Below are 23,665 nucleotides of genomic sequence, written 5' to 3' on the forward strand. Positions count from 1 at the left end.
TAAGCTCATCTACCCGGGGCATGGGGTAGGCATCAAACCGGGAAACTTCATTAAGTTTCCGGAAATCATTGCAGAATCGCAGAGTCCTGTGAAACGGCCTTCCTTTGAGCCTCTGGGATGCGGTAGGGCCGGACAAAAACTTTGACTCCTGGTTCTGTGACAATATCATGCTCTATGACACTAGTGAGTCCTGGCAAGTCTGAAAATTTTTCTTTATTTCTCTGCAAGAACTCCTTTGCCTGCTGACTTTGGGTTTTAGACAGGGTCTTTGCTACTTGGACACTCTCCACCCCAACCCGAGGCTCAAGTTTTGTACTAGCCAGGAAGGTCACTGGTTCCCTGTCTGTCCAGGGCTTTAACAAGTTTACATGATATATCTGGAAGGGTTTCCTCTTGCCTGGCTGGTGGACTCTATAATTTACCTCTCCCACTTTTTCTACAACCTCGAAAGGGCCTTGCCATCTGGCCAAGAATTTACTTTCCACAGTGGGAATCAACACTGCTACTCGATCCCCCACTTGGAAGTTCCTAATTTTGGCTGCCCTATTATAGACCCGTCGTTGAGCCTCCTGGGATTTTTGTAAATGTTCCTTAACTAGCAGCATCACAGTTCGGATCCTCTCCTCCATTTGAGAGACATATTCAAGAACACTCTTATGCTGAATTGGTTCACTTTCCCATTCTTCTTTAACAAAGTCCAGTAATCCACGAGGTCTCCGCCCATATACCAATTCAAAGGGCGAAAACCCAGTGGAGGCCTGGGGCACTTCTCGGATAGAAAATAGGAGAGCTGGTAAAAGGCAGTCCCAGTCTTTCCCATCCCTTTGTACCACTCTCTTGAGCATAGACTTAAGGGTCTTATTAAAACGTTCTACCAATCCACCTGTTTGGGGATGGTAGACCGATGTGCGCATCTGTTTAATCCGGAACAGTTTGCATACATCAGCCATAACCTTCGACATAAACGGGGTGCCCTGGTCTGTGAGTATTTCCTTGGGAAAACCTGTCCATGTAAACAACTGGAATAATTCCCGTGCAATAGCCTTAGAGGAGGTATTCCGCAGTGGTAGCTCCTCAGGATATCGAGTGGCATAGTCGAGGATCACCAGTATGTAAGAATGACCTTGAGCCGACTTTACCAAGGGACCCACTATATCCATGGCTATCCTCTCGAATGGGACCTCAATTATGGGCAGAGGGACCAACGGGCTCCAGAAATGGGTCGCAGGAGCGGTCAACTGACAGGTGGGACAAGAGGTACAGTATCTCCTTACCTCTGCTTTCAAGCCTGGCCAGTAAAACCGGTTAGCGATCCGTGCCTCCGTCTTTTCAACTCCCAGGTGTCCCCCTAAAACATCATCATGGGCAAGGTCCAGGACCTTGCGTCTATACTGTTGGGGTACCAATAATTGTTCTACCACATTTTCTCTCACTTTAGTAACCCGATAAAGCAATTCATTACATATTGAAAAATGTGGCCACCGCTCATTAGCACCTGGCTCTTGGGGCTCCCCATTTATTACTACAACCTGTTCCCGTGCCCTGGCCAAAGTGGGGTCCTGCATCTGGGCAGTAACAAATGCCCCCTGGGGAACACCCAAAACTGGCAAGGCAGGGGTAGAGGCCACTTCCTCATCCTCTTCCCCCAGCATTACCTGAAGCGGGGAAGGTTCCCCCCCTCAGTGTTCAGGTAGGTCTGAGAACCCCACATTTTGACATCCTTAACAGTATCAGCACTATTTTCATCATCATTAACCAAAGCCTTGGCATTTTTATCAACTGGGTCCATATTACGAATATGTGGCATCTCAGGGTTATTACCCTCAACAACAGGAACAGAGGGACTAGTTCCTTCCCAGTCTCTGGACCTTTCAGATAGTTCTCCTTGTCCCCAAGTTTTGCAAATAACGGACAGTCTCCTATGATAACGTCATGTACCAAGTTCTTTACCACCCCCACCTCTTGAGTACCAGTGCCACATGCTGTGGAGATGGACACCGAGATGAGAGGGTACTCTCTAGTGTCCCCATGAATGCACACAACCCGCAAAATTTTGCTTACCGGACCAATCTTCCCAATTACTCTAGGGTGAACCAGAGTTACCATGCTTCCAGAGTCCAGCAAAGCCCGGGCAGGGTGGTGGTTCACTTGGACTTCACACTCAAATTTCCCCTCTCCAAGGTAAAGATGTGTTGTACAGGCTTCATGGGCATAAAACGACCCCCTTCGAAGAACCCTGCATTCCATGGGCTCTTCCTGCAATGGGCAGTGGGCCCGGGTATGGCCCCCAGGCATAACATTGCCAACATTGTACATCCCCTCCTCTCTGAACAGGAACAGGTCGCTGAGTGGGTAACGGGTGTGACTCTTGGCCTTCCGGGGTATTGGTTCCAGGGCTCCTGGGGACATCCTTTCGAAGGGCGGCAGTTTGTCGGAAAGGCCATGGCCATGATAGATCCTCCACCACTGTATATCGTTCCACCATCTCGTCAAGGAGGTTCACCGTTTTGGGGTCTCCATGGCTGACCCACCGTTGAAGGTCGTCTGGCAGTGACCTTAAGTATCGGTCCAGCACGACCCGCTCCACAATTTGGGGACCAGACAACACTTCGGGCTGCAGCCATTTTTTTACTAGTTGCACCAGGTCATGCATTTGAGACCGCGGTGGCCAATACTTCCATTGGTGCACTCGTTGGGCCCGGACAGCCGTAGTCACCCCCAACCGAGCCAGTATTTCTGCCTTTCATTTTTGATAATCTTTAGCGTCTTCTGGTGGTAGGTCGAAATAGGCTTTTTGAGGATCTCCGGTGAGGAAAGGAGCAATTAAGCCAGCCCACTGGTCCTGGGGCCACCCTTCTCTCTCTGCTGTCCTCTCAAATGTAGCCAGAAACGCCTCTACGTCATCACTTGGGGACAGTTTCTGCAAAAAATGGCTTGCCCTTATGGTCACCTGGTTGCCAGGGGCAACGGCCACTTGTTCACGGCTCTGAGAAAGCTGTTGCATTGCTTCTTTTAAGGCAGCCATCTGAGCCTGCATAACCCCTTGTAGGGTCGCTTTCTGGGCTGCTAAGCGCTGATTAGCTTCCTCATGGCGAGTCTGCGCTTGCATATTAGCCAAGGACAGCTGTTTAATTAGCTCCTCCATTGTTTCAGCTTTCAACAGTTGTGCAGCTTTAACCCAGGACATAAATTCACTGTACTGTCCCTTTAAATGTCAGTTTAAATCCAATGAAAAAAAAAATAGCAATTAAAACGCCTGTTACTTTGTCCTGCCCGCATTCGAGCACCACTTGTAATGTTCGGGGGACCAGGTAGATCGCAGGACACAGGCTTTTCACACAACAAAGGGTTTATTAAACTTAAACAGCTTTACAGCAGCCAAAAACAAAAGGAAAAGGTTTGTAGTCTCACCGACTTGCAAAGTCCAGAATAGCTGTCTCTATCAAAACAGTGCTTGATCTTGATGGCAGGTAGCTTCCCCTGCCAGGAGCCTTCCAAACAGGACACTGCTGTCCACTTCAGTTGCTGCATCCCAAAACAAACACCATCCACCATCCACCATGTCTTCTCCACTCCTCCACACCCATCTACCACTTCCTGTCTTGTTTTTAAAGACACTTCCTTAACAGGTGGGTTAATCAATTTTTTTCCCTTAAAGAGACCACAAACCAAATAGAGGGGAAATATAGCGTCCTTCCAGGACCCAGCCACGGCGTCCTGTACAGCGTGTACAATATCGATTGAGACATTGCCTTTGCAGAGGGGGAGGATAGTATAATGAGCCGATTACGTTGCCATACATCTGCAAACCCCAGAATATTTCAAACAATGCGTAACCAAATAAGTAACTATCAGGCCTTAAGCAGGTCCCAAAAAAAAAAAAAAGGGTCTAGTCTTGGGTTGTCTGACCAAATTTAACCCAGTGGACCGTGGTAATCTCTCATAGGTACCCATCGCAGATGAGTCTTCAGAGTGCGGGCCAATCGTCTCGCACGTGATCAGGCGTTATGTGGAAGCTGTCTGATCCATTTAGGAGTTGTTCTTCACATAGGATAAGAAGCTCTGGTTTAGGTGCGCCCGGAAAATCAGTCTTACAGTGGATTACTGCAGTTAGCGGATAACAGAGTAAACTGAAAGTAGAACCATGAACGAGGAATTAGAAGCACAGTGTAGAGAAAGAAATGGATCCTAGTGACAGGATGGATTTGAGCTAGCGATCCCTGCGTGCTCGCCGCGGCCATGGAGCGGTTGTCGGGCTGAGCGTAGCGGTTTGTGAACCCCCCGATGCGATCCTGATCTGTTGGTAGAAGGAGAGCTTTGACGTCGAAAGTGGGTAGGTTGTACATCCATTTGGTCATCGTAGAATGGCTGAGAGGGCGCTCCAATTCGTTTGAATTCTGCGTACCAGTTAGGTACTGCTGTGAATGGTATATCCAGAGTATAGCAAAACGTGTCTAAGTCCTCTGGTGAGCGGAGTATGGCCGTTCTGCCCTGATGCGATGCGGACAGTGCAAAAGGGAATTTCCACCGATATGGAATTCCTTTTGCTTGCAGTACTTTGCTTGCGTAAGTCTCTCCTATGTCATAGTGTAATGGCAGATAGGTCTTGATAGATGGAGATCTTGTGGCCTATGCTGCTGGTCCTTTAATCCTGGCCTGACGTAGTATGTCTTCTTTTAGTTTGTAGTCGTTTAAGAAGCAGATAATATCTCACGGGGGGTCTGACTCTCTACCCCGCGGCTTCAGTGCTCTGTGTATCCTTTCCATTTCAATGGGGACCGAATCAGATCTATCTAGTAAGCGATTGAAAATGGCGGATACCGTGGCGCTTAGCTGTTGATTATCGACGCTTTCAGGGAGACCTCTCACCCTAAGGTTATGTCTTCGACCGCGGTTATCGAGGTCTTCCACATGTCTTTGAATTTCCCGTAGCTGTAGGCTGTGGGTCTCCGTTGTGCTTGTCAGTTTTCTGATGGAAGACTGTTGCTGGGCAGATTTCTGCTCCACATCTCTCACTCTGCCCGCTATGGCCTGTAACTCCTGCCTCAGATCTGAGATAGCCGCGGAAAGCGTGTCCTTTATATCGGAGGCAACAGCACGGAGATCTTGCAAGGTAGGTTGTTGGGATGTTTGTAGCTGAGGAGGGGGCTGTTGAGAGGAGAGCTGACTGGGGGTCTGACTGAGCGCTGTGCGGTTGTCGGTGCCAGAATGATTTCATTTCCCTGGCGTGAGGAGACTTGTGCTGAAGTCGCCATATTAGATCTGTTGGTCCGGAATATCTCCGGTATCCGCTGTTCAGTGAGGCCTTGGTTTCCCCTGGGAGATCTTGAACGTGAGGTTGAGGATGTTCTGGAGGCAGTCCCCATGCTCCAGATCGCTAAAAAACAGAAGAGAACCCTGCAGAGCTGAATAAAGGCTGCGTTCAGACGGAGCAGGAGAGTTAAGCAGCCATCTTCCCTCACGGCCGGCCACGCCCCCCTCCGTGTTTTTTAACAGAATTCTTCCAGCACCTGAGTCCCGGTCCAAGGTCACCCTCTCCAGACTAGTGGGTACCCCTGAGGGCCACCAATAGCCTCCTCAGCACCCAATCGTCCACCCAGCTCCCCCTCTGGCATGACGTATGCCTTTTTATGAGGTGGCCTGCCCCCTGCCGACCCTTTACTGGGTATTGGCCAATATTCCAAGCAGCTCCTCATAAACTCCACCCACTACTGTATATCTAGAGCACTCTCCAATGTCCCAGAGACCAGGGGGAGGCACCAGAGAGGCTTCTAGTATGAGTCATCCAGCCCTGAGTCAATGAAACCCTGACCCAGATTCATAGCTCAGAGCCACTAAATGTACCTACTCTAACATCTAGCACACAGAGGAGAGTCCTACAAAGTAATAAATAAATCGTTTTTAATAATCAGAATTGTATGAAAAGATTATTTGAAGTGCAATATAATTAACAATGGTATTGATCTATCTACTTTTCTTATGGCTGGATTTTCTGTGCAGACTGATCAGATGAAATTGATTGATTATGCATGAAATTGATTGATGAGACGGTCGTGTCTTTTCAATAATACATAATTTTATCACATTATAGATGGCCATGTTTTAGGGATTTTACATTTGATTTTGAATAGGTGGGGGTGATGTATACATTATGTACAGTAAGATCAGAGTGCTGCACACTTATAGGCTGCAGCTGGGTGTCATTGTGACCCCGCCCCCTTTTAGGCAAGTAGATATAAATTGGAAGGAGCCCCTTATACACGAGTTTTGTTGATCATCGATCGTTCTCTCCCTCCAGAGCTCTGCATAGAGGTGACTGGGTGTCCTGTATCCTCCCGATCTCATCCGGTGAATGGAGCTGAGTACAAGCGATCCTCTTTAATGGAGAGCCCCCTGCCCAGCACGAGTCCATCTCACCCCGCACTGTACATACAAGAAGCCGGCTAGAGGGGCGGGCTCTCGGGTATCGATAATGAGAAGGACGGGCTCCCGAGTATCGATAATGAGAGGGGCGGGCCGATGACGTCAGACAAATGTCATCGCAGAGAGGCTGCCTTCTCCAGTATTGTAAAATGCCGGTTGGGGGGAGGAGTAGGACTTCGGAGCTCTATCAGTGACCCCCAGACGCTGGAGGCATGACTGCAGAATGGCAGGTGCCACCACATGAGAGGGACAGCGCCGGGGGAGACCAGTACCAGGTAAGAGGATTCTCCCTCCTATTGTCATATCAATTGGAGATGCTGAGGTTCAGTCTCCAGGCAACAATCATTATACACATCTCCTCCACTCATATAGTCAGCATGGTCATATATGGCGACATATATGGCGACAACACTGAGATTGCACGCTGATTGGTGCTCCCACATCACTTACCTCATTCGATAGGTAGTCCGGGGGCAAGCATGAGAACCCATATATGTGTGTGATGCCCCTGAATACACGGAGGGGGATTTATCCGAATAGCAGCATGGCAACCATGCCACTGCCAGCCATTTATTTTCAAAGCTCAACTGAACATGTAGAAGACAGAAGCAGATTGGATGGCATGAACAACTGCACCTAATTCTGTCTGCTCCAGTCCTGCTAGATTTATATGAAGCCAATACAATATTTAGTTTGTTGATTGGATGATAAAATGTGTGGGTGTGTGTATATATATATAATGTTATTTATTTATTATTATTATTTTTTATTATTTAATTTTTGAAATTTTTTATATCAAATTACAAACAAAAGGAAGACAACGCAAAACAAGAATAAAAAAAAGATACACACACACACACACACACACACATATATATATACACACATTGCGTTGTCTTCTTCTTGTTTTGCGTTGTCTTGTAATTTCATATAAACATTTTCAAAAATAAGATCAAAATGGAAAAAAAATCAAATAAACTGTATAAAATAAATAAATATATATAAATATAAATATAATATATATATATATATATATATATATATATATATATATATATATATATATATACACAATTTTTTTTTTTTTCATTTTGATTGTACTTTTGAAAATGTTTATATCAAGTTACAAACAAAAGGAAGACAACACAAAACAAGAAAAAAAAAAGATATAATATAAATAAATGTATGTATATGTATGTGTGTGTGTATATGTGTATATATATATATATATATATATATATATATATATATATATAATATCTTTTATTTTTCTTGTTTTGCGTCGTCTTCGTTTTGTTGTTATTTAATATAAAAATTTTCAAAAATAAAATCAAAATGAAGAAAAAAAATAAAAAAATAATAAATAAATATATATATATATATATATATATATATATATATATATATATATATATATATATATATATATATACACATACACACACAGTTGTGCTCATAAGTTTACATACCCTGGCAGAATTTATGATTTCCTGTATAAACTGTATAAAACAGTAAAAGGGATATAAAAAGATATCCAAGGAATTGAGAATGCCAATCAGCAGTGTTCAAACTCTAATCAAAAAGTGGAAAATGAGGGGTTCTGTTTAAACCAAACCACAGTCAGGTAGACCAACTAAAATATCAGCAACAACTGCCAGGAAAATTGTTTGGGATGCAAAGAAAAACCCACAAATAACTTCAGGTGAAATACAGGACTCTCTGAAAACATGTGGTGTGGCTGTTTCAAGATGCACAATAAGGAGGCACTTGAAGAAGGATGGGCTGCATGGTCAAGTCACTAGAAGAAAGCCATTATTACACAAATCCCACAAATTATCCCTCTTACAATACACCGAAGAGCACAAAGACAAGCCTCAAACCTTCTGGCACAAAGTCATTTTTGATCTCATCAGTGATGAGATCAAAATTGAGCTTTTTGGCCACAACCATAAACGCTACATTTGGAGAGGAGTCAACAAGGTCTATGATGAAAGGTACACCATTCCTACTGTGAAACACGGAGGGGGATCGCTGATGTTTTGTGGATGTGTGAGCTACAAAGGCACAAGAAAATATGACAATGATCCAAAACACAAGGCCAAGTCATTGGGTAGAGCAGAATAAAGTGAAGGTTCCTGAGTGGCCATCTCAGTCGCCTGACCTCAATATCATTGAGCCACTCTGGGGAGATCTTAAATGTGCAGTTCATGCAAGACAGCCCAAGAATTTACAGGAACTGGAGGCTTTTTGCCAAGAGGAATGGGCAGCTTTACCATCTGACAAGATAAACAGCCTCATCCACAAATGACTTCAAACTGTCATTGATGTTAAAGGGGGCAATACACAGTATTAAGAACTGGGGGTATGTAAACTTTTGATCAGGGTCATTTGGGTAGTTTCTGTTGTCATTATGATTTAAAGAATAAACACAGTTGATTGATAATAAATGGTTTCAGCCAAACACTAACTATGAATGAAAGAAAAAAGTTTTTGTGTTATCATTCATATTCTCTGAAAAATGGCCAAGAAATCATAAATTCTGGCAGGGTATGTAAACTTATGAGCACAACTGTGTGTGTGTGTATATAAGCACATTGAACCTTTTATGCGCATGGCAATACAGAGCCTTCACAACTACTCTGAATGCAGATAGTGTGACTGGGAGGCTTGAATCAAAAAAGAAACCCCTAGACCAGCATCTACACCTTTACCAGCATCTTTACCAGGATCTTCACCTTCACCAGCATATTTTCCAGGATTCCTCACCTTCACCAGGATCTTCACCTTAAACACCATCTTTACCCAGATATTCATCTTCACCAGGATCTTTGCCAGGATTTACACCTTCACCAACATCTTTTCCAGGATCCTGACTTTTACCACCATCTTCACCAGGATTCTCACCTTCACCAGGATCTTCAATAACATCTTTAACAAGATTCTCACTTTCACCAGGATTTCATCAGGAGCACCACCTTCACCAACAGCTTTACTAAGATCGTCAAATTCACCAGCATCTTTACCAGGATCCTCACTTTTACCAGCATCTTCACCAGGATTCGCACCTTCACCAGGATCTTCAATAACATCTTTAACAGGATTCTCACTTTCACCAGGATTTCATCAGGAGCACCACCTTCACCAACATCTTTACTAAGATTGTCAAATTCACCAGCATCTTTACCAGGATTTTCACCAGCATCTTTACTAGGATCAGCACCTTCACCAGCATTTTACCAGGATCTTCACCTTCACCACCATCTTTACTTGGATCTTCACCAGGATCTACACCAGGATTTTACTAGAATCTTCACCTTCACCAGCATCTTTTTTTTTTTTTTTTTTTTGCCAGGATTTTACCAGGATCGTCACCTTCACCAGAATCTTTACCAGGATCTTTACCTTCACAAGGATTTCACCAGGATCTTCACTTTCACCAGCATCTTTACCAGGATCTTTACCTTCACAAGGATTTCACCAGCATCTTTACCAGGATCTTTACCTTCACAAGGATTTCACCAGCATCTTTACCAGGATCTTTACCTTCACAAGGATTTCACCAGCATCTTTACCAGGACCTGTACCTTCATCATGATCTTTACCAGCATCAGGTTACTGGGGAACTTCAGCCCAGTTATCTTGATCTGGAAGTGTTTTGCACATCTAGGAACTACTGTTACCAAAGTTCTTTTCTGCGTCCAGGGACACAAGCACTGGTACAGACACTCGGCCCAGGCTTTGTAGGTGATTCTAGGAGTGTGTGCCCATATATCTATGTAATAAAGTCTGCCAACATCTGTAGACATATTTGATGTCAGATGTACAGGTGGAGAGATCTTGCATGCAATGTTTGTTTTCTTTATCTTTATGTGAACTCTGTTGAGATTAGGCTGCAGATATTTCATGCCTGTCTCTGACCCCAACAACCTTTCTGCTTCCAGTTCTCGTGACTTTGCTCTCTAATAAACCTTAATTTCTGTTTTCCTAGTAAGGCCTTTGGCTTGAACCTGACACTGCTTCTGCTTTTCACCTAGCCCTAAGAATTTAAATAATGTCTGCTGAATTAAAGCAGTAAAATACATTTTTATGTTACAATGTTTATACTAGGGGAGGGAGAGGAGGAGGGAAGGGAGAGAGAAAAGGGGGATTGTGTGTTTTTTTTATTTTTTTTATTTTTTTTATATTAAATGAAGAGTAAAATGTTTGGGTTTTATGTATGACGTTGTATGATGATGTTGTAAATGGATATGTATGTTTTATGATTATTATAAAAATAATAAAGAGAAGATTTGAAACAATGTTTATACTAATGTGTCATTCATACAGATACATTTTCCTCTCTACCTTCAGTCTTCTCTATACTTTGCAGTCTGTCTGATGACAGGATATATCATCCAAGCAATGGGAATTCATACTCTGGAATTGAACCGATGCTCCAAATGTTGATTATACTGCTCAAGTGGGAGGAGAGAATTTCTGAGCAACATAAATGTCACCAAATATTTATGCTTCATGACCATAGTATTAAACAGGAGCTTTTGGACTAAAGTTTCTTCTTAAAAGTATAACAAAAGACAAAACTTTTTTTTAAGAGTATAGAGGATAGAGTGGAGAGGGTTTGAATCCCTGTCTGGCTTCAGTTGCTAACTGTGCCCGTTAGGGAGATTCGCCCTCTCTGTTTTTTCTAGTGACCAGTGCCACCAGTGGCTAAGTGGTTAGCACTTCTGCCTAGCAGCACTAGGGACGATGGTTCAATCCAAACCACAGAACAACCTGCCTAGAGTCTGTATGTTCTCCATGTGCCTGTGTGGGTTTCCTGAGGGTATGCCACTTTCCTCCCACATGCCAAAGACATGCTGATAGGTTAATTGGCTTCTGTTTAAATTGGCCCTAGTATGTAAGTTAGGGACCTTTAGATTGTAAGCTCTTCAAGAGCAGGGACTGATGTGAATGTACAATATATACAGTGTATGTAAAACTCTAGGTTGCTTATGCGGCCATACTCATGTTAAGAAAGAGTCAACAAAAATCCTCCCATTGTGTAGTATATTAAAAGAATAACACTTCCAATTTTAAAACTTGCACAAAACCAAGAGGTATCGGGACTCACTCCCTCCTACGTCACTTTTGGTCCATGTCTGCCCTTTGCTAACCCCTACACGTTTTATACGTATTGGTATATTCATTTTCATAGGTGTGGGAACACATTTCAAATGTTAGCAGCTGCGTTCCACAGTTAGTAATGTTATTGTTTATTTTTGCTGGTACAGCAGTCTCTATATAATTTATTTCTCTTAAAATCAGTTGCCACGTATTGAGCAAATACTGTAAATGTCTCATCAAGATAGTAAGCTGGGGGGGGGGGGCGCATCCTATAATTACCATAAAGCCAAATGTACTGCATACTGAGCATGGTGCTGTTCTACAGAATGCATCTGCATGTGCTCTCATTTATTTTAATGATTTGCAATTCTAAGGCAATAGCCTTATGATGATGGGACTGTGCTGTATAGTGTGCAGTGTAGTTATATTGTTTCATCAGGATTAGCCCCTGTACACACAGTCGGAGATTTCCACAACCAAATCCGATGGATTCTGCCCGTCGGATTTTGTCCGTCGGATCTTGTCCGAAACTGTTGCATACACACGGTCGGACAAAGTTGGCGAAAAATCCGATCTTTCAGAACGTGATGGCGTAATTTCGTTACGATGGGACTACATTCAGGCTAGTAGCCAATAGCTTTGATGTAGGAATTTGATCTGATTAGGTCCGACCGGCCCAGTTGGTCGGAAAATATTTCCAACATGTTGGAAAATTGGGTCCGACGGAGATTCGGACGGAATCAGTCCGATGCATACCACACACAGTCGGATTATCCGACGACATGGTCCGATAGGACACATTCCGACGGATTCTCCGAGCGTGTGTACAAGGCTTTAGAGCTATCTTGTCCTTTCTTTTGTGTGTGTTTTTAGGACTGATATCAGATGTGACAATGATTGGTCATTGTGATTGCCTATACTCCCATATCTAACCATGCATGAAGTAGAGATCCCTTACAGAATGTAGGGATCTCCATATCAGCTTTTTTAACCAGGGTGCCTTGAGGTTTCTTCAGGAATGCATTTGCAAAATGCCTAGAAATTGCTCATAATTGTATACAATCTGTTGAGTGGATGAAACCTGCCTTTTAGTTACACAAAACCACAGGTTTTCATTGTACACCATTACAACCTTCTAGCTGCCAACCTCCTAATGACCAATCACATCATCAGTTGATAAGGAGGATGTCAGTTGCCTACATATCATCCTTGTTTGATTCTCCCTTGCCTCTCTCTATCAGCTTTGGGGTCTCATTAGCTAAGTGATGGAGAAAAACCGAGGGAGAAGAGAAACATTGGAATACTAGTCGGTACCAGTTTGCAAAAGTGTATTTGCTTTGGAAGAATAAATCACCTTTTAATGTGTCTTACGTGTGTCGATGTTGCTGCAATATGTCAAACTATCAAAATAGTTTTTACATTTTAGAATGGTGCGCCTCAAGACCTCAAGTGCCTTGAGATTGTCCATAATTGTAAATGGTGCCTTGATTGAAAAATGGTTTAGAAACATTTTTCTATATTTATCCATATCATCCTATCAGATCCAAACTGTCATTTCCAGCTTGTTGTCTTCTGCTGCATTGAATCTGATAAATTGATGAATAGCAATCAAACAATCCTTATTTCAGACACTTTTATAATTGACAGTTCTGCAAAATTCTTTACGGAGAGGATTTAAAAAAAAAAAATCATGAGTCTTTTATTGTGACAAAAACAAAAGGCGCTTCCAATACAGATATTTAAATATACAGGCCATACAAAAAACAAATAGCTTTACATATAGAGGGAGTATTTATTTTATCTTTATACTGTATCTTATATAAATTCACAGTACATCTTCCATGTTGCCTTTTGCAGAAACTTCAAAAAGGGGAAAAAAGAAAAGAAAAAAAACATTTCACCCTAACAATACCAGTGTACTCTTCTCCCAATATAAGATCCTATAACTATATTATGTCTACTACAAAAGCAGCTTGCCCACTGCATCTCGCCATAGTGTGTGTCAACCATTGCATGCTTCTTTAAACTGTAAGCACATCTTCACGGGGCTATTACATTGTAGTCTGGTGAGGACCAGTTGTGGAGGAGCTACTTCTGGGGCACCCAACCAACATTGCCATATTTTTTTGAATTTCTTAGGTGATTTTCTATGATAACAACATTCTTATTTGTGAAAAGAATAGCTATTAACTGTTTGGATCCATTGCTTGCTCGACGGAATCTGGGTAGACAAGCAATACCTTGCTATAAGCTTTCTGGCCAAATAAAGTAGTCTAATAAGAGCAATTTATACAGGTGTGGAGTACAAGTCGTCCTTGTCCAGACCTCCCAGCAAGCACACCAAGGGATCCACAGACAGCTGAACCTGATAGATAGTGTTCATGACAACGTTATTTCAATATATAACGAGTTTGGGGCATTTCCACAGCGTATGTATGAGGTCTCCCGAGTGAACCTGACACTTAGGGCATATGGGGGAGTCTCTTCTTCCCCATTGGTGCAATTTTACCGGGGTCATATGCAGGCTATGTAAAATAAACAGGTGTGATAGCTTTTGTGCCGCAGACACTGACACTAGTTTTTAGTATTTGCTCCCATTGTTCTCCATCAGTAGGGCCAATGTCTCTTTCCCACTTCTCCCTGCAAGGCAGAAGATCAGGTACCTGTATATGAGTCAACAGTTGTGTATAGGTTCTAGAGATAATACCCTTTTATTTCCGTTTCCTCATATACATTTTCCAAAAAAGATGATTCCACCAGACGTAGGGACAAATAATTGCTCTGACATCTAACTGCATGGCTCAGCTGGATATACTGGTAGTGGAAATTCCCTAATAATGGAAATTCCTCTCTCAGTTTACCATAAGATTTCAGGCCTGTCTTATCAAAAATTTGGTACAGATATTTAACCCCTGCAGCCTCCTACTGTGCATGACCACTAAGTTTGGCTATCCCAGTGTAAAATCTATTCTGCCAGATCGGTGTGCAATTTACACCAGGTTATACATTTTTATTTATTTTTTATTTTGAAATTTTTGTAGTAATAGTTTCAGATTAAGGGTTATATAATCCTTAGGGTCTTTTGTCACTACTATTCCTAAATACCTAAAGGACATGACTGCCTGTATCCAGTACACATTATCAGGCAGCTCATCCAGCTGAAGGAGCACCAATTTGTGCCAATTAATGGTGAAACCTGAGAACTCACCAAACAACTCAATGAGCCGCATGCCAGCAGTTAACGAATCAGCCGTATCCCCTAAATATAATAAGGTGTCATCGGCATATAGTGATATTTTATCTTCCCTGTGTCCCCATCTAAAACCCACTATATCAGGGGATGTTCTTATCATAGTCGCTAAAGGCTCCAATGCTCCAATAAGGCAAAGAGCAGGTGTGACAATGGACACCCCTGTCTAGTACCTCGAAATAGTAGAAAGGCCTCTGATAGGGCGTCCTTTATTCTGATCCTTGCTGTTGGTGCTGCGTATAGGAGTTTGATTAAGGATATAAACCCTTCCCCCAGTCCAAATCTAGTCAGTACTGCCCAGAAATACTTCCACTCCACGCTGTCAAAGCTTTGGCAGCGTCAAGGGAGAGAATTGCTCTATTATTTCCGGGGTTCTCTATTGGAAGTTGACTATTCAGGAAGAGCCTCCTGATATAGATCGTGCTGGGATAAAGCCAGTTCTGAATGACTCCTTAAGTGTTTCTAACAGGCCTGGCGTTAGGGTTTCGCTATACTGTTTATAGGTTTCTAGACATAGCCCATCAGTACCAGGGGCCTTACTGTTTTGCCTTTTGTGACACAGCCAGTGGAAGTTCATCCATTTTGATTGGAGCATTCAACATTTCGATTTCTTGTCCCGTAGCCTTTGGTATAAGGCATTGGTCCAGGAATTGGGAAAGTGCCTCCTCAGTTGGATTCACTTTAGATGTATATACATTTTTAAAGAAATACGTGAACACCGAGGCAATGTGAGCCTGTTCAATGACTGTGTCCCCAAGTGGGGTCTGTATGGCGTCTATATGGGTATTGCCTTGCTGTGCTTTTGCTATCACTGCTAGGAGATGTCCCGCATTTTCCCCTTCATTAAAGTAGTTTTGTTTAATAAAGAATCTCTTATTTTCAGCTACATTGAGAGAGACCTGTTGATACAGGGTCTGGGCCTCTAGCCATCTGCGCTCTGTGTCTACTGTGGGATCCTGTACATATTGGGCTTCTGCCTCGCTGGCTTTATACAGAAGAATGTTTTCCCATTCCTTGGTTTTAGTTTTGATGCCAGAGATCTGTCTAATGATAAGTTAAATATGAGCCTTGAGGGCACCCCACACAAATGTGGGGTTGGATGTACCTTGGTTAACATGAAGAAACTCTGTGATCGCCTTAGTGATGGGGTCCATTGTTGGGAACAATGTGAACCAAAAAGGATTAACTTTCCAAAGTCTATTCTTTCTTTTCTTTCATGCTGTGGAAGTCTCACACATGTGGTATTCCCTTACTCAGGAGGAGTAGGAGAATCTATTTTGGGACGTCATGTTTGGTATTTACATTCTATGTATTAGAAATATTGTATAAATGGACAACTTTGTGTTAAAAAAAAAAAAAGCATTTTAACCACTTCCCGCCTGGCCGCCATATGACATCCTTGGCTTTGTGCGGGGATATCTGAATGATGCCTGCAGCTACAGGCATCATTCAGATATCAGCTTTTTCAGCCGGCGATTCCCTACACCATAAGAATGATCATAGCGGCTGTTCTGCTGCTTGAACGTTCTTACGGGAGGCGAGAGGGGACAACCCCCCCTTCCGCCACCCTCCGGTGCTTCTACTGACTCACCGCTACGATCCAAGCCAGAAACGTTTTTTATTTTTTTTTTATTTCAGGCTTTTCATTCTAGAGGTGAGATATGGGGTCGCATTGACCCTATATCTCACTGTAAAGAGTAGTGATGGACGAACTTCCGACGGGACGTTTCGCGAACGCGAAATGCGAACGGACCCAAACGTTCGCGAAACCGAACGTTCGCCGCGGGCCCCATTGACTTCAATGGGAGGCGAACTTTGCAAACCTTCATGTCGAATTTGCGGCCACGTGGTAATTATTAGGGGGTAAAACGTAGTCCCACCATCTGGACAATGACATAATACATGTATGAGGTGAATTTGGGATCGATAACTACAAGCATTTTTATTTTATTTGGGAAATTGTTCTAACAATTCAGGACTATGGAGCTAATGAAGGCAATGGAGGAGAGGGAAGGTCAGGGACCAGGGTAGGCAAAGAAGAGGGTGCAGGAGATGATCACCAGCAGCGTGACATACCGGAATGACACATGCACCGTGATAGAGGCATCTGACAGCAGCACCGTAATACAGAGCACTGACAGCAGCACCGTGACATACAGCGCTGACAGCAGCACCGTGACATACAGCGCTGACAGCAGCACCGTGACATACAGCGCTGACAGCAGCACCGTGACATACAGCGCTGACAGCAGCACCGTGACATACAGCGCTGACAGCAGCACCGTGACATACAGCGCTGACAGCAGCACCGTGACATACAGCGCTGACAGCAGCACCGTGACATACAGCGCTGACAGCAGCACCGTGACATACAGCGCTGACAGCAGCACCGTGACATACAGCGCTGACAGCAGCACCGTGACATACAGCACTGACAGCAGCACCGTAAGCAGCCCCAGGAGGAAGTCAGCACAGCACAGGGATGGTGTGATCCCCTCATAATAAGAACCCCCAGGAGGAAGTCAGCACAGCACAGGGATAGTGTGATCCCTTCATAATAAGAACCCCCAGGAGGAAGTCAGCACAGCACAGGGATATCATAAGCAGCCCCAGTAGAAATATGACACCGCTCAACCTCTTCAAAGAGGAGGGTAGGGGCATATAGTACGGTGTGCTTTTTTGGGTCAAGGAAGTGAGCCAAATGAATTAAGAAGGTCTGTGTGCTTGATTAAAAAAATAGTTTATAGACATATACATGGTCTACTGGTCACATGTGTTGAATTCCTCCGAGATCCATGCCTCATTCATTTTTAGAAATGTGAGGTAGTTAACACTGTGGTGAGCTAGGCGAGTACGCTTATCGGTCACAATCCCCCCTGCTGCGCTGAACGTCCTTTCGGACAGGACACTGGATGAGGGGCAAGCCAACAGTTCGATTGCAAATTGGGCAAGCTCTGGCCAGAGGTCAAGCCTGCCCACCCAGTAGTCTAGGGGTTCATCACTCCTCAGAGCGTCCACATCGGCCGTTAACCCAATGTAGTCGGACACCTGACGGTCTAGGCGTTCCCTGATGCTGGATCCGGATGACACCTGTCGATGGGTCGGCTGAAAGAATGACCTCATATCCGAAGTCACCAACACATCTTCAAACCGGCCTCTTCTTGCAGGCGCTGTTGGATTGGTACCCGCAAATCCTTCTCTGGGAGTGGGAATTGCTCCTCTGCCAGCGCACGCAAAAGCAGAATGCAGCATTTCTCGAAGCAAGGCCTGGAAGTGCTGCATTCTGACAGCCCTCTGCGACGGCGGTAACATTTCCGCCATTTTGTGTTTGTACCGGGGGTCTAAGTACGTTGCCACCCAGTACTGGTCCTTGACCCTCATGCTTTTTATACGGGGGTCCCTATTAAAACACTGGAGCATGAAGGCCCCCATTTGCACTAAAGTGGAAGCGGTGTGGTGGCCTGGCTCCTGCTCATCATCCAGGATAATGTCGTCCTCTTCATTCTCCTCTCCCCATCCTCGCACAACAGGGATCCCAGAAAGGTTTAAAGCATGCTCTTCTTGCTCCTGCTCATCCGCCCCGGCACCATCCTCCTCTGACTCCTCATCAGACTCCTGTTGTTGACTTGTCTCAGATAGAGTAGCCCCCCCTGGGAATTCATCCAGCATTGCGACTTCCTCATCTTCCCGCTCCTGCTCCTCCACAGCCTGATCAATGACACGACGCAATGCACGCTCCAGAAAGAAGGCATAAGGTACCATGTCACTGATGGCGCCATGGCTGCGACTGACCAGTTTGGTGATCTCCTCAAATGGCCGCAGAAGTCTGCATGTGTCGCGCATGAGCAGCCACTGGCGCGGTGAAAAAAAACCCAGCTCCCCAGAACCGTTTCTTTCGCAGAGTTCATACAGGTAGACGTTAACTGCACGTTTCTGCTGGAGCAGCCTATCAAGCATATAGAAGGTTGAGTTCCATCGCGTCGGGCAATCGCAAATAAGACGTCTGACCGGCAGATGGTGTCGCCGCTGAATGTCAGCAAGGCGAGCCATGGCCGTGTAAGATCTTCTGAAATGGGCCGAGATTTTCCTTGCCTGCCGCAAGATGTCCTGGACCCCAGGGTATTTGACAAGGAATCGCTGCACGACCAAGTTTAAGACGTGTGCCATGCACGGCACGTGCGTGATTTTGCCCTGTTTCAATGCGCTAAGCAGATTGGCACCGTTGTCACACACCACTTTACCAACTGTCAAATTGAGCGGTGTTAGCCACTCATCTGCCTGTGAACGCAAAGCTGAAAGGAGTGCCGGGCCAGTGTGGCTCTTTGCTTCCAGGCACAACAGACGCAGCACGGCATGGCAACGTCTCACCTGGCATGTGGAATAGGTTCTGGGGAGCTTGGGCGGTGCAGTGGAAGAGACGCTAGCAGCGGAAAAGGAGGAGGCAGCTGAGGAGGAGAGGGAGGAGGATGGAGTAGGAGGAGGAGAAGAAGAGTCAGGCCTGCATGCAATCCGTGGCGGTAAAACCAAATCTACACGGGTGCCACGGGTTACATGCTTGACGGCCGTCAGAAGGTTCACCCAGTGGGCAGTAAAACTGATATACCTTCCCTGCCCGTGTTTGCTAGACCACGTGTCTGTGGTCAGATGTATCTTGGCACCGACACTGTGTGCCAGAGATACATTCACTTGCCGCTGAACATGGCCATATAGCTCTGGGATGCCCTTCTCTGAGAAATACTTCCTTCCTGGGACCTTCCATTGTGGTGTTCCAATGGCCACAAATTTGCGAAAGGCCTCCGAGTCCACCAGTTTATATGGCAGTAGTTGGCGGGCTATGAGTTCTGACAAGCCAGCCGCCAACCGTTGGGCAAGAGGGTTATCCGGCATCATCATTTTTTTACGCTCAAACATTAGGCCCACGGAAGCCTGCCTTTTTGCAGAAAAATGTGAGCTTGGCGTGATGGAAGGTGGAGTGGAGGACAATTGTGAGGAGAGAGGAGAAGGAGAAGTAGAAGACGAGGCTGGACGGTGAGAGCCTGCAGTGTGGCTTTGTGTGTTCCGTTGCTCCCACTGGGCTCGGTGATGGCTGCTCATGTGCCTTCTTAAGGCGGTCGTCCCTAGGTGAGTATTGGGCTTACCGCGACTAACGCGTTGACTGCAAAGATTGCAGATGGCAACGCTATTGTCAGCAGCGGACACGTTAAAAAAAGCCCACACTGCGGAGCCATGTGCCGGTGTCCTGGGAGCGCCAGATGTGACCGTACATGGTCGATGACTCGCTCCTGATACATTTGCAGTCTGCTTTGTCCCTGCTGTGCAATGTAAGTCATTGCTGCTTCTCCTCCCTATCTGCTGGTCCATATCTCCCTCTGAACTCCCCTCCTCTTCCTCTCTTGTGGGCACCCACGTGACATCACTAGACACGTCATCATCAACGTCACCTTCCCCACCGCTATAAGTAGAGATCTCGGAGTAGGCAGCAACACCGGGGACCAACCTCCTCCTTGGGCTGATCTGGGTACTGGCGTCAGACTGCTGAGTAGCGCTTGTTGCTACCTCCTCTTCCTGATCCAATACCAAGAGTGGCTGCGCATCAGAAATGTCCTCTTGATATGGATCGGAAAATAATTCCAGTGACTCAAGCGGAAGGTATGTGGTGGTGGTGGTGGTGGTCGTGTTGTTGGTGGTAGTGTCTTTGGGGGTGCACATAGCAGAGAGTGAAGAAGAGGGTGCAGATCGAGAGGATGAGGAGGGTGCAGAAGAGTAAGGCTGAGCGAGCCACTCAACCAAGTCTGGTGCATCCTTTAAAGTAATTGAACGCACCTTCTGCAACTTCCCACTTTGGCTCAAGCCTGTTGCTCCTGCCCTACCCCTACCACCCCTGCGGAAGGGCCTGCCTCTTCCTCTGCATGTCATTTTTTAAATGACCCTGTGACAAAACTCTTAGTCCCTATACCGCTGAAGGACTGCTGCAGTATAGGTGAGCGGTCAGCAGTGGTGCACGTCAACCCTATCTATTGTGGACCTATAGCGGTCCTTACAGAACAGCAGACTGTACCGCACTCAAGCCTATGTACCGTAGCACCCTATACCAAGTTACCAGTCCTTATAAGAACTTTTGTGGACCAAGCAGGTTGTGTATTAGTGTTTAGCAGACTGTACGTCAGTCCCTATACCGCTGAAGGACTGCTGCAGTATAGGGCAGCGGTCAGCAGTGGTGCACGTCAACCCTATCTATTGTGGACCGATAGCGGTCCTTACAGAACAGCAGACTGTACCGCACTCAAGCCTATGTACCGTAGCACCCTATACCAAGTTACCAGTCCTTATAAGAACTTTTGTGGAACAAGCAGGTTGTGTGTTAGTGATTAGCAGACTGTACGTCAGTCCCTATACCGCTGAAGGACTGCTGCAGTATAGGTGAGCGGTCAGCAGTGGTGCACGTCAACCCTATCTATTGTGGACCGATAGCGGTCCTTACAGAACAGCAGACTGTACCGCACTCAAGCCTATGTACCGTAGCACCCTATACCAAGTTACCAGTCCTTATAAGAACTTTTGTGGAACAAGCAGGTTGTGTGTTAGTGATTAGCAGACTGTACGTCAGTCCCTATACCGCTGAAGGACTGCTGCAGTATAGGTGAGCGGTCAGCAGTGGTGCACGTCAACCCTATCTATTGTGGACCGATAGCGGTCCTTACAGAACAGCAGACTGTACCGCACTCAAGCCTATGTACCGTAGCACCCTATACCAAGTTACCAGTCCTTATAAGAACTTTTGTGGACCAAGCAGGTTGTGTATTAGTGTTTAGCAGACTGTACGTCAGTCCCTATACCGCTGAAGGACTGCTGCAGTATAGGGCAGCGGTCAGCAGTGGTGCACGTCAACCCTATCTATTGTGGACCGATAGCGGTCCTTACAGAACAGCAGACTGTACCGCACTCAAGCCTATGTACCGTAGCACCCTATACCAAGTTACCAGTCCTTATAAGAACTTTTGTGGAACAAGCAGGTTGTGTGTTAGTGATTAGCAGACTGTACGTCAGTCCCTATACCGCTGAAGGACTGCTGCAGTATAGGTGAGCGGTCAGCAGTGGTGCACGTCAACCCTATCTATTGTGGACCGATAGCGGTCCTTACAGAACAGCAGACTGTACCGCACTCAAGCCTATGTACCGTAGCACCCTATACCAAGTTACCAGTCCTTATAAGAACTTTTGTGGAACAAGCAGGTTGTGTGTTAGTGATTAGCAGACTGTACGTCAGTCCCTATACCGCTGAAGGACTGCTGCAGTATAGGTGAGCGGTCAGCAGTGGTGCACGTCAACCCTATCTATTGTGGACCGATAGCGGTCCTTACAGAACAGCAGACTGTACCGCACTCAAGCCTATGTACCGTAGCACCCTATACCAAGTTACCAGTCCTTATAAGAACTTTTGTGGACCAAGCAGGTTGTGTATTAGTGTTTAGCAGACTGTACGTCAGTCCCTATACCGCTGAAGGACTGCTGCAGTATAGGGCAGCGGTCAGCAGTGGTGCACGTCAACCCTATCTATTGTGGACCGATAGCGGTCCTTACAGAACAGCAGACTGTACCGCACTCAAGCCTATGTACCGTAGCACCCTATACCAAGTTACCAGTCCTTATAAGAACTTTTGTGGAACAAGCAGGTTGTGTGTTAGTGATTAGCAGACTGTACGTCAGTCCCTATACCGCTGAAGGACTGCTGCAGTATAGGTGAGCGGTCAGCAGTGGTGCACGTCAACCCTATCTATTGTGGACCGATAGCGGTCCTTACAGAACAGCAGACTGTACCGCACTCAAGCCTATGTACCGTAGCACCCTATACCAAGTTACCAGTCCTTATAAGAACTTTTGTGGACCAAGCAGGTTGTGTATTAGTGTTTAGCAGACTGTACGTCAGTCCCTATACCGCTGAAGGACTGCTGCAGTATAGGGCAGCGGTCAGCAGTGGTGCACGTCAACCCTATCTATTGTGGACCGATAGCGGTCCTTACAGAACAGCAGACTGTACCGCACTCAAGCCTATGTACCGTAGCACCCTATACCAAGTTACCAGTCCTTATAAGAACTTTTGTGGACCAAGCAGGTTGTGTATTAGTGTTTAGCAGACTGTACGTCAGTCCCTATACCGCTGAAGGACTGCTGCAGTATAGGGCAGCGGTCAGCAGTGGTGCACGTCAACCCTATCTATTGTGGACCGATAGCGGTCCTTACAGAACAGCAGACTGTACCGCACTCAAGCCTATGTACCGTAGCACCCTATACCAAGTTACCAGTCCTTATAAGAACTTTTGTGGAACAAGTGAGTTGTGAATGTTTAGCAGACTGCAGCAGAAGGGCAGCAGTCAAGTATAATATCCTTTCTATATTTGGAAGAAAGAATATTATACATGTACAAGCCTATTACTGTACCACTGATACCAGTCCTGAAAAGAACCTTTGTGGAACTAATAATAACAGCAAGTCTTTAAAATTACCCTCACTGCCTGACAACACTGCTTCCTTCCTGTCCCTATACAAATTGGCAAAAAAAGAGAACGATTAGTGGTTACTGGAACAGCTCTTTTGTGGACCTTGATAGTAACAGCTAATGATGATGATGATGATGATGATGATGAAAGACTAATCTGGCTGTCCCTGTAGCATACACCGTCCTTTCCCTTTCTCTAAACTAACAAAAGACACTCAGGCTGCTGCAAGAATCAGCAGCACAGCAAACCTATCAACACCTAACACCTATACCAGTCCTGAAAAGAACTTTTGTGTACCAAATAGCTAGTGGTTTATCTCTCCCTACTCCACACAGGAACCTGTCCCTATCTTAACAGAAGAAAGAATGTAAAATGGCCACCGGATCGGGTG

At 45.3% G+C, this 23,665-nt stretch overlaps 1 protein-coding gene across 2 annotated transcripts in view; it reads left to right on the forward strand.

Annotated features, from left to right (window-relative positions):
- The window catches only part of LOC143962932 (pendrin-like), a 178,816-nt gene that overhangs the window by 35,004 nt on the left and 120,147 nt on the right, over positions 1–23,665 (forward strand). Inside the window, exon 1 of one of the 2 annotated variants that reach the window (XM_077472431.1) lies at positions 6,543–6,698. The exons of the other annotated variant lie outside the window; for it this stretch is intronic. Coding sequence (XP_077328557.1) covers positions 6,636–6,698 — 63 coding nt within the window. The 5' untranslated portion in view covers positions 6,543–6,635. Of the gene's footprint in view, positions 1–6,542; positions 6,699–23,665 lie in introns of those variants that run through there. 2 annotated transcript variants of the gene reach the window in all.

The sequence above is a fragment of the Lithobates pipiens genome, unplaced genomic scaffold (genome assembly GCF_037356315.1).
Source record: "Lithobates pipiens isolate NorthernLeopardFrog02 unplaced genomic scaffold, aLitPip1_a1.2 Scaffold_8, whole genome shotgun sequence".
NCBI classification, from domain to species: Eukaryota; Metazoa; Chordata; class Amphibia; order Anura; family Ranidae; genus Lithobates; species Lithobates pipiens.